The 12,552-nt window shown below is 42.7% G+C and overlaps 1 protein-coding gene across 2 annotated transcripts in view; it reads right to left on the reverse strand.

The window, feature by feature from the left end:
- Positions 1–3,881: 3,881 nt before the first annotated feature.
- The window catches only part of MMH-1 (MUTM homolog-1), a 102,099-nt gene continuing 93,428 nt past the window's right edge, over positions 3,882–12,552 (reverse strand). For both annotated transcript variants that reach the window (XM_087371358.1, XM_087371357.1), the window contains exon 11: positions 3,882–4,926. In XM_087371358.1, coding sequence (XP_087227484.1) covers positions 4,252–4,926 — 675 coding nt within the window. In that variant the 3' untranslated portion in view covers positions 3,882–4,251. The remainder of the gene's footprint in view (positions 4,927–12,552) is intronic.

Consider the following 12,552-nt stretch of genomic DNA (forward strand, 5'->3'; position numbering starts at 1 on the left):
TTGGATGTATTGTAGGGCATAACATCTCCAAGTGTTTCCATATCTCCACATTTATACTTTAGCTCAACATGTGCGCTAAGAATCTTTGATACAGTAACTGCCACCTTATCTTCGCTAAGTCTTTGAAAGTGGCAAACTGAATTGGGATCACTATCATGGATTGTAGCAAATGCAACTACTTCTCTTTTGCTACATAAAATCACATCCATCCCTGGAACAAAATCTATAGCCATCTCCTTTGTGAGAGTCCTTCACAAGCAAGCTGCAGTAGCAACAATTACATAAATATTAGTCTCTTTTTAATAATCTGCTCATTTATTATAATTTTTAATTAGTACTTAATTTATTGGTGGGAGAAGTTATCCGATCAAGTACTCATCAGATGGACATGCCAAGTTATCCTTTGCATGGTCGATCGAGCATTAAATACTATTTTTGCTCTAGTGTCACACACATCTGTAAAAAAACATGAGCCTGCCAAGTATGTTATCCAATCAAGCACTTATGGGATGGGTGTGCCACTTTGCATGTAAAAAAACACGGTCCTAGGTGTATTATTCAAACAAGTACTTATCAGATGGGGGCTCCACTTTGCACGCAAGTCCGTTTCAACTACATTGAGGTGCGTAAAAAGTATTGTCACCATCAAATATGCTTTGCATGGTCGATCACGCCTTATACACCATTTTTTCTCTAGTGATATGCACATCCGCAAAAAAACATGCCCTTAGGTGTGTTATATGACCAAGTACTTATCGGATGGGTGTGCCTCTTTGAGAACATTTCAATACCACCTAGGTTGAGGCGTATGCACTTTTAGATAATTTTTTTAACATAAATCGAACCACGCCAATGTATCTGGAGTGGCGAGTATGTTAAAAACGAGGATGAGATCAACATCACCTATTAATGTGAAGCTATGAAAAAGGTTCAAAGGGAGCTATTTGTACCACAATCAATACTTTACTACTTAAACCTCCTACTCCAAAAGCGGTGTATTTATGCTATTGAGACTACACAAATACCAGTACTATCATCAAACTTAAATTTCACTTGAGGACATGGCCAAATTTTTTTTATAATAGCATGGTAAATTTTTTGCCTAAACCATATGTCCTCTATACACCAATGCTAATTGTCCTCTATGCAATAATGTCATTTTGGTGGGTTTCGCTCGATTTCTCACTCGGATTTCAAGGAAATTCGAGTGATTTGACGTATGTGTAGGTTGACAAATCATTTGAAAAGCCCATAAAATCATCATGGCAAGTATATACAATGCTTTTCTCTTATCTTGTAAGCTATTAGTATTATTTTTTGTATTTTATGTTTTATGTTTTCTATTCAAAGGAAAAAGCATTCCCATATGTGACCAAGCTTGTTAGGTCAAACCATGAAATTCCTCCCAAAATATATGCAAATTGTCTATCATTTTGTGAGTAGTTTGTTGATGTGCCCATCCATCCAATGAAGTAGCAATATATCATATCTCGTCCATAACTAGAAACTCAAGCAAGGTATCATCACCTTGAGATAAAGGATGTGGAAGAGTCTTAGTTCCCTCAATGCACCATAGACGCATCAATTGCTTCAATATTGGTTTAACAATCAGCATACTAATTTTAGTCAAAGGAAATCCTTACATGTAATCAAGCTTGTTCCTCAAGGTTTAAGGAGAGCATTGCACTTGCCACATCTTGTTTATTTTGTTACTTTAGTAGGCGTAAGATAAAGTATTGACAAATAACTTTTTTTTTTGGCAATTACAAAATTGCGTTACAATCAAAAATGTAAATTTCAGCCCCCTAAGAAGGTAGGCAATTACACCCCAAACCCATGAGTAACCCATCAGGACCTACATGAGCTTGATAGAGATAGACATCTCTCTTGCCATGAACTCTTAAAGTCTCAAATCATCCAAAACCTCAAAAAGCTAGTGCTCAATACTATAGTAGAAACATAATTGTTGCGACATTTCTATACCCTTCGAATAACCACAGCTTTGACAAGCTGCCATATTTGATACAAAGCCTCATTTAGCTTACCACTGTCGCCTGGCAGCACTTGTTTCCAAGTCAATGTAAAGCACATGGAGGCATTCATCAACCACATACAAACTCTCGTCCATAGAGCATGTGTGGCCACAATACATGGTAATGAGTTTCTTTCCTAGTCTTACAAAGTAGACAAAGGAGAAACTCTCGAATTCCATTTTGCTAACCCGGTACTGACCATCATCTTCCCTACTAAGACTTTCCACAATAGCACATTCAATTTGAATGACATTGTGGCATTCCATACCCTTGCCAATCTCTGTCTCCCATGTTCCAACCCTATCAAATGGTGCATTAACTAGCCATTGCCCACGTTGTTTGCAAGCAATTCCACCCAAATCCTTATTCATGAAATGTTTCAGAATGCATTTTTACATGAAATTTTACAAATTCACATCATGCGATTATATATATTCAAAACCATGAACTCAGCCCAGCTACTTTTCATAAAATGCTGTAATATAAATGAAACGTTGACATCATTTACATCCTGAAGATCGAATAAGGCTTTTACATAAAGAATCATGTGTGACTTAGATAAAGAATAACATGGGATATGGCTTCCTTTATCCCCATAAAATAAATGAATACTCTTCACCACTATTAAATGACATGGAAAAAAGAGACAGGCTTTCTTTCTTTTCTTCTCTTTTCTTATTGGATTAGGGCCAGAAGGGAACCTTAAATTGAAGGTATAAGATTGTCTCTCTTTGGAAATGCACCATCGCTTATGCTATCAAAATTATCTCAAATTGGCCAAAAAGTATTTGATTGTAGGGAGATTCACCTCAAAGACTGATTCAAAAGTTGAAAAAATTCAATAATTCCATATGTATTTGATTATGATGCTGTCTGTGTGGTGACTACATGTTGACTGTCTCAAAATTTTTCTGACATAAAACCAGAGAGAAGGTTGGTGAGTGCACCTTTAAAAGGATTTTATACCTGCATGATGGCATTTTACAAAGAAAATGACAGTGAAAAGAGATATTCCCACCTAAAGACCTCATTAAAATGGATGACAATAGGTAGTTGCATCTCAAATGGGTTTCCCCTTTCTCTCAAGATGGACGAGGCTGAAAAAAGTAAAATTTTGTACATCAGAGCAGGTTTTTTGTTACAGTGCTGATCAGCTCAGCTACAGAACTTGTGCAAATACTTTCAAATCCCCATGAGCATATTTTTCATGAATCATGCTGAAGTATCTGTGGGAAAATAGTCTACCCAGACGAAGGAAACCCCTTTTTACTAAAAGTGGTTCTTTAAACAAGCTTCCTAGCAGGACAACACCTGCAGAAGCTTCATCTCAACTAGACTAAACTTTTCCCTTTGTTTGAACAGACATGCTTGATCAAGTACCAGGCTCCTTTGTGCAATTAAAAAAGGCATGGCAAAATGAGGCAACCGAACAGTATGCTGAAACTTGTCATTTCTGCAGTCGATGGTCACTTGCCTACCAGTCCACCAGTTAGGTCTGCTTTGCTCCAAAAGATTATTGCTTGCTTTTTGTACAGTTTGATGCTGGGACTCTTGCCAACCCAGTAACCCTACTTTGAAATATTCTCTTGAACTATCAATGAATTCTGTCAGTTCCTGTCAACCAAATTTTAAGCAGATTATTTGTACAATCACATAATTGTATTACAAACTATTCATGCATGATACTACGGATCCACCACTCGGGTGACATCATTCTGGGAATGAAGCTATCATTCTGAGAGGGATCATTCTCCGTTCTCCATTTGCTCATATCAAGAATGTACAGCTAGAATTGTGGAGAAAAAGATACTGGAATAAACAAGATGATAATCATTCTTTTCCAGTAAAAAGCATGCACACACCCCTGTATCAAACCCTTGGTATTGAGATTCCTTGAACAATTAAATCTATCTTTTCTTGCCACATTCAAAATAGCCATACATGGTAAATCCTTCAAAATTAGCATCAGTGTCCTTTGATGAAATTACACATACAAAATTGCTGATACTTCCAGGATCAGACTGACTCAGTCAAATAAGGTTCCTACTAAATCTCTTTAGAAGAAAACATTAAAAAAACCATACGAAATAAGGATTCTCGTCTACTTGGCACCAAGTTGTCAAGCCAGATCGTGGTTTTTAAACCCAGTGTTGAAAAATCAAACACGTCAATTCAGTAATGTCTGTTGTAAGCCTGGATAACATTGTCCCAAAATCACTTATTTAGTGCCACGTTTTCTCTTTTCCCCTTTTGTAATTTTCACACCATCTGATTCCTGTAGTATGCTAACTGCTTTAGAGAACTCGTTTGCTGACCCTTTCTTTGTTTTTCCAGAAGGTTTATGAGAATAAACTTTGTTGCCCACCTCATCAGTAGTATGATCCTTTATGAACGTGTTCGTCACTGCCTGCTGCTGTGTTTGTAACTCCTCTGTTTGCTTCTTTGCCAATGATCTTCCCTGTTTCTGTTTTCCCCTACCTACTGACATAGCATGCTCTTTGACCTCCTGCACTGTAGCCCTTGATTCTCTTCTCTCAGCATTCGCTTTACCAGAACGAGCTCTGGATCCCTTTCTGCTTTCTTCCATCGTTGTTCCATTGTCCTGAATTTTTCTTCTTTTTCCACCTTTCTTGAGTTCTGTCTCTTTTGTCTCGATCAATTTTCCTGGTTTGTCAGCATATTGCAAAGTCTGCTTTCTCCTACCTCGTTTCTTAGTATTTTCTGTGAGGTGTATGTCCGGCTCACCAGGCTTCTGTGTGCTTCTCATCCCTTTTTGCTTGCTCACACTTGTGGTTTCAGACTTCTCCTTTTTAGTCTTCGTCTTTGAGCTTCCATTTTTCTTTGCAAGAGATTGTGCTGTACATTTCTGGAGCATTGGTACGTATGCAGAAGTCTGAGACCAGGATTTAAATTTAGTCAGCAAAACCCTCAGCTCCACTCTGGATGGGATGGTTCAATTCAAAAACAATTTGTTGATATAGCAACAAAGACCTTTCCTATGCCTCCACTCTTTCTAGAGGCGGCTTTTAAGTATGCCTCGTAAGGCCAAGACACCTCTCAACCATAGAGCACTCTTGGTTTATGCCAATTTAGCAAGCAAATCCGAAATTGTAACTTACAGACATGAACATAGCATTATACGTTTTAGCTAAGCACTATACAAGGACCTTTAAGTTACAAAGAGATTGAATTCTTGATGTACAAATCTAACAGACAGGAATTACGTCCATATGGGAACAAGGAAATCTTGATGAAAGCATGTGCCCCTTTTGATGAAGCAATGGTTGGAGTTCTCAAGCAGCTGCAACTAACCAGTGTCTCAGAAAACATTTCTAGCAGAAACATAGCAACAGTGTCTATAGCTTTTCTTTATGAAGCGTCTTGTCCTCAGGAAACTAAAAATGTCTACATATGTGCAAATATGTGTGAGTATCTGTGTGCTTGCTTATACACACAAAAATACATACATACGGAGAAGGTCAAGATGCTCGAAGCTTAAAACAAACTGTGGTTGAGCACATCGACTCCTATGCATTCTCATATGTAAGAAAGTGGTTCTCAATGCGTTCCATGCGAGCACGAAAGACAGGGTTCTTAGTGATTCCAATATAGTTCTATTGTTGAAATATTGAAGGTGGCCATATCCTGTATATGACCCATGTCAAATTTCCTCATCCATATGCATTTCTGCTTTAGAATCAGCTTGATTATACATACACACATCTCTCTCCACCAGCAGGTTAGCCTGCAGAGAGAGGTAGAAGATGACAACAGCACAGAATTCAGTCACGTTTCAGAGACAGCAGAACTACTGTCAACCCCAACCGACCTCAGGTCACTCATGGCAAACATTTGACATGACCCATGTCCTTGAGAGTCGTGCAAACACCCACTCGCGATGCGTAAGGCTTTCCAGTTTTCTTTTCAAAAAAATTCCCACTTCAAATTACACTAGATCTTAAGATGTGTGTGCTAGACACTTTCCCCCACAAGCGATGTTCTTCTCATGAAGTATTTCAGTTTTGATCTCATAGGCCTTTTTTGTCTTCCCTAGAAGTTAACTTCTCTCTCTCTCTCTCTCTCTCTCTCCCCACCAATCACCCATCCTCTCTCTCTCTCTCCCCACCAATCACCCATCCGCAAGCACAACATCCATATATAACACGAGGACCCTCTCGTGCATTTGGGGGAGGACATAGCCAGGTTTTCTGAAACCATGCAATTATTTTGGCAGGGGACTTCAATGCACGAACGGGCTCAATGCAAGGCATTTTATCACAATGAAGGGAAGAAACCTCATATGGATGGAGTAACAGAAGAGAATAATCAGGAAAGAAGGGGCTCAAAAAGGACATCAAAATATATGGGAGAAATCACCCACATGGGGAGACAACTTCTCACCTTATGTGGATGTTTTGGGCTGCACATATGCAATGGCACTACATTTTTCAAAGACACAGGAGATTATACATGCAAAACCCCTCAAGGGTCAAATGTAATTGACTATAAGCCCTGCTGCAGGACACGCTGCAGAAAAACAGACTGCGTACCATAGGCTGATAAATAACTACAAAAAGCCTTAGATCTATAAAGCTAAAAACAGTAGTATCACACTGTTACATGCCTCCTACTTGTCAAGAAATGATAAATTCATACCAGCAGTACTGCAGGAAACAGCCCAGAAATGTTTTACAAAAATCCAAGAGGAGCAGCATAGGAATGCCCTGCAACCACTGGTATGACCCAGAATGTAGAACAGCAAGTAAGGGTTGGAAAACAGCAGAAACAGTGCAAAGCTAGAGCATACAGACAGGTGGTAAGAAGCAAAGAAACCCAAGAAATTTTCTCCAGAAGTTACATGCCAGTGTCTGAGGTGCAGATAGAGATAGGCACTTAGCCCGTGATTGTACGAGAGGCTTGAGCCAGGCCCCTCCCCCCTCTTAGGATAGATAGAGACAACAGAGAAACGCTCGAGAGGATACGACCTAGTGGCCCCCCAAGCAACCGTACCCCATGGGTCGAACCTCTGAGGGAAGGTGGGCCAAGGTTGGGAAGAAGAAACCCAGCAACTGGACGCAACGTGCCAACCAAAAGAGACATGCACGGGCAACCGCCCACTCAGAGGGAGATCAGATGTGTGGTCCCCAGTGAGGTGGACCATTAGCTCCAAAGAGTGGGCCTTTGACACCAAACCCTCCATCAGGCCCTCCTAGAGGCGAGGTTCTCCATTCACAGGTTTTCCCACAACAGCAGCAAACTCAAGAGGCTTCTAGAGCCTCAACAACCTTGGAACCTCTCATCTGCCCCTCCTCGACCCTAGAGGAGGAGACCCAGAGGCCCCACGCACCTAGGCAACAACGACCTTTGACTTCGGCATTCACCCCTGCCCCCTCTGGACCCTTTCCCCCCCACCCCTTTCGAACCCGCTTCGCCCCCCCGCTCTTCTTCTCCCCCTCTGCATGTCCCTCACATCTGGATCCAGCTCAGACTCCCTTCCCTTAAACAAGGGCAAGGCTGATCCCACCCCACCGACCTCTCCACGACAACAGGTTAGCTCCTCTGGCATGCAGGATGCTGCTTCCTCAAACCTCTGAGGAAGGGGAAGCATCTACGCAACCTTCAGGTCATTGCCTATGAGCTGGGCTTCCTTTGCCGCGAGAGTTCTAGAGGTTGGGACCATGGAACTATCTGGAAATCCCAGATTCATATCCCATGCCTCTAGAGCTGACTATCCTAGGCATTAGTCTGGTAGAATCCCGCACCCATCTGGTGAGGGTCCTCCAGTTTGCCTCCACAGGTGTGGAGACGCTCTTTAGGAGCAAGAGCGAGCACTTCATCATGACCAGCATCCATAGAGAGACTCAGGGAGCAAGATCCAATGTCCCAGTGGCTTAAAGACCGCTTGGAGTGTGCACGGTTGGAACCGCAGGATATGGAGGTCTGTAGAGCTGAGTTCTCGTACCATTCTTCATGGGCAAAATGGGTCCAACAAGGGGACAAGATGACCAGGTAGTTCTTTCAGAGCACAAGACCACAATCAGCAGAGATCCAGCTCCAACGACTTCAGGACTCGCACGAACATATGCACACACACTTGCAAAAGATCCTTGAGTTGACTACAAACTTCTATCGTCAACTGTTTTAGTCGGAGGAGAAGTCGCCTACGACACTCCTAGTTCGTGAGGCAATGTGGGAGCAGGTTCCTTCAGTAGTCACACAAAGCTTGAGTTGACGACTAGAGGCGCCTTTCACCAGTCATGAGCTTTGGGAGGCCTTGTAGGCACTACCAACCCACAAGTACCCTGGAGAGAACGGTCTGACTCCAAGTTTCTTAGGTGCTTCTGGGAGCACATGTTGACCCCGCTCAAGTTAGCCTTCCTGGAGATCTTCAATTCAGGCTCCCTTTCACATTCTTTGAGCAAAGGCTGAATCTGCCTCATCCCAAAGGGAGGGGATAAATCAGATATTCGCCACTAGAGACTAATCACCTTGCTCAACGTGACTTACAAGATATTGACCAAGGTCTCAAGCCTGCAAATGAGACCTCACTTACCAAACATTATCCATGAGACGCACACAGGTTTTGTTCAGGAACACAGCATTCCGGACATTCTAGGAGGCGGTGGGCTGGTCTAGGAAAGAGTGGTAGCCTCTCTCCATCCTTCTCTTGGATTTCAAGAAGGCGTATGACAGAGTAGAGTGGTCCTTTTTGGAGGGCACTGTGCAGAGTCTTGGCTTCTTAGAGAGATGGATCAAAGGGGTTTCAGCTCTTTATGCAGGCAGCTCCAGCCAAGTGATCATCAGGGAGCACACAGGAGAGGCCTTTCCTCTTTCCCGTTCAATGTGACAGGGCTTCTCTCTCACCCCCTACTTGTTTCTTTTTGTAGAGGAGGCCTTAGGTTACTTTATGCGCTCTCAAGCACTTGGCCCTAAAGGGATGAGGCTCCCAATCCGGTAGGAGGAGAGCTTTTCAACTCTGAGTTTGCATGCTCTGTAGGTGGAGGGTTCAGCATCCAATCCGGAGAGGGTTAGCGGGGCCCTGTCCATTTATTGTGAGGCTTCTAGAGCTCGCATAAATTGGACCAAATCTATTGGTTTCCTCACAGGGACAGAGGAGATCCAGGAGGTCCGAGACTAGGGGGGCTGATTTTGGCTTTCGGTGGATCCAGAGGGGAGACAGTGAGGTACTTGGGCTGCCAGGTTGGCATTGATAATTCGGCAGAGCAGCAATTCAGCCCATTCCTAGAGGATGTCCGGCATAAGCGTTTATACTGGAGCTCAGCCAAACTCTCACTAGCAGGCAGAGTGTTGGTGGTTAACCAGGTCTTTCTCACCACGGCTTTGTACATTGCCTCCTGCTGGTGTTTCCACCGTGGCTGCATGGGGCAGCTGCGATGCTTGGTGTGGAACTTTCTGTGGGCAGGGTTAGAACACCACAGCTAGAGTGGTTTAGCAGACAGCGATCATGCCACAGGCGCGGGGTGGATTGTGCATCATTGATCCAAAGATGTAGGGCATAGTCTTGCTAGGCAAGTTGGTGGTGCGAGGCCTCATCCCAAGAGCAGAACCTTGGAAGCTCCTCCTTCAGCACGGGCTTCTCGGGAACACCCCTCGCACAGGAGGCCAGTGGCAACAGCCCTACAGATGGATTTTCTCCGAGGCTCCCTTGAAAGGGAAAGGCTCTCCATTGCTCAGGAGCCTTTACAAAGTGTTGCAGAGATTAGCATGGTGACTCATTCAGGCCAGCCCATCATGCAAGGAGGAGTTTGGGAGGCAACCGCTCATATGGCACCCGGAGGTCAGGGATTCGGAGTGATGCGTGCTAGGTGAGCGGACTTACATTGGATATGGCCAAAGCCAAGTCTCCCTAACCGGGGTTAGGGTTACTTAACGAGGTTAAGTATCTTTGACCGAAGTTAAGACTTTGACCAAATAAAAATCTCTCTTTGAACATAATTAAATAAATGAAGAACTCATTAATTATGATCAATAAAAGGTCAACTAGAGCTTTTACTTTGAAGTATTTACAACTTGGTGACATCCCCTCGGCTTCTATTCAATTGTCAACTGATAAGCTTCCTTGTAAATATCCAAAAGCTGTGGATAATCAAACAACATGTCTTCATCCATCCACTTGGCATCCAATGCGAAGTAATTCTTAAACTTAACAAGGTATCTGTAAAATGCCTTGCCCTGAGGGCCTGTGCGTACAGAATGGTACACAATCTGCACTAGCTGAAGGATCTCCTCCAGCTCATCCACTTCTAGTGGATTCTCTGTTACTAGCTCTGTAGGCTCTAGCGCTGAAATTTCTTTAGGAGACTCACATGAAAGGCATTGTGAATCCTCCAATGCTCTGGCAGTGCCAATCTATATGCAACGTCATTATCTCTTCTGTAACCCTAAAAGGGCCATAATATCTCGGAGATAACTTTGCATACACCTTTTGTTTTCCCTTTAGCTTGCGGAGCCTAGTCTTCTCGAACTTCAAAAGCACCCAATCCCCTTCCTTGAGATCTAACTGTCTCCTATGCTTATCTGCAACTCTTTTATGCTTTTCTTGAGACCTTCCAATTACTATCTGGATTTGGCTGAAAGCTGTCTGGAGGTCTCTAACACACTGATCAGCTGCAAATATTTCATGTTTGGTCCTCAAGATAGGTGGCAGAATCACCTTCCTATAGATGACCTCAAAGGGGGCTTTCCCTGTGGAGCTGTGAACCGTATTATTGTAAGCAAATTCCACCAATGGTAGGTACTTTTCCTAGTCTAAACCTTGGTCAAGCACGTAGCGTTTCAGCATATCCAACACTGTACAATTTGCTACCTCACTTTGACCATCTATTTGGGGAAGAAGAAAACTTCAGATTCGTCCCCATATTATCAAATAAAGCCCTCCATAATAGACTGGTCATTTTGGGATCTCGATCATGACAATGGACTCAGGCATACCATGGTGCTTAAAGATCTCTGCCATGAAAAGCTTAGCCATATGATTTGCCTTTTTGCGAACCAGAATGAAATGAGCTTGCTTGCTGAATCTATCGATGATAGTCCAAATCCCATCATTCACTGAATTTGATCTTGGCAAATAAAAATTGAAGTCCATTGCAATACTTTACGACGGTGCCTGAGGCACGGGAAGAGGCATAAGTAGGCCAGGTGCCTTCCGTCTATCATATTTCACTTTCTGATAGGTAAGGCATTCTGTAACAAACTAATGTATATCTTTCCGCGTCGATGGCCAAAAGAAATACCTCTCTAGTGCTCGAGTTGTTGCTGTAATTTCTCTATGCCCAGCATAGGGAGATGCATGGCATTCCTCCAAAATCTTTTTCCTCATCTCCTGGGTGATGCATGGGCAGTCATCTTTCATTAGATACCCATCTTTCAGGGAATAGTGATTGGTGGACTACCTTTCTTGCAATTGCTGAAAAATCTCACCAAAATCTGCATCATTAGCATACTGCTCCCTCATGTCTTCCAGATCGTGATGATAAGCAATAGCCACATTGTTGACCTGGGTCTTCGAGACAAGGCATCTGCCACTCTGTTCCGAACTACCGGAGTATGGAAAATCTGAACATGATACATTGACAACATGTTTGCCCATTTCATGTGCTTCTCGGAGAGCTTTGTCTGGTATCTCATACTTTGGTGATCGGTGATCTGTTTTAACTGTAAAGTCTAATGCTTCCATGTATTCTAATCATATGTTTTGTACAATGGTGTCAAAACTTGACAAAAAATTCTCCTCTAGAGAGGAATAACTGCATACAGAAAAACCAATGTCTAGAAGTGGGAAAAACCGAAACATTTGTAACCAGTAAAATATGCTCAAGAGTTAATGTGCTTGTTGAAGGCAGGCTATGCCATATACTATGATCCCAAGCTGCATCCTTGTCTATCCAAAAAAGAGACAGTGTGCTGCAATTGACTGCATGTTCCAAAAAACTGTTGTTGTTCTAACAGCTATCATAGCTGCAGCATTCAAGGTGTTCAACAATAGTGTATTGGGCCTGTGCACAAAAGATCAGTAACAGGGAAACAGTAGCCAGTGGAGGTACTCTAATGTACAGGTTCTGATTTGACTGGAAAGAGTGATGCTCCAACTCAGGAGTGGATATGCAGGCTCAACTCCTTTCTTCAATGCTTCCATGTATGGATGGCATAAATTACGGCTAGCAACTCTTTCTCATAGATTCCCAAATATCTCTCTCCATCCCAAAGTCTCCTGCTCTCATAGGCCACTACATGACCATTCTGATGCAATGCAGCCCCAACACATTCCTCACAAGCATCACAATCCACATCAAATGGCTAATGCAAATCTGAAACTATCAGAATTGGCTCTGTGGTCACCTTCTCTTTGAGTGGGGTGAATGCTTTCTTCTGTGGGATTTCCCATCTAAAAGCTGATTTTTCTTGATAAAGTCATGAAGTGGAGCAGCTATGTTTCAAAGTAATGGATCTCTCCCAATAAAATTCACTCTTCTTGATGTTTGCATGGAGCTGGTGA

The sequence above is a fragment of the Dipteris shenzhenensis genome, chromosome 33 (assembly GCF_047967505.1).
Source record: "Dipteris shenzhenensis isolate YYH24624 ecotype China chromosome 33, Dip_SZ_1.0, whole genome shotgun sequence".
In the NCBI taxonomy this organism is placed as follows: Eukaryota; Viridiplantae; Streptophyta; class Polypodiopsida; order Gleicheniales; family Dipteridaceae; genus Dipteris; species Dipteris shenzhenensis.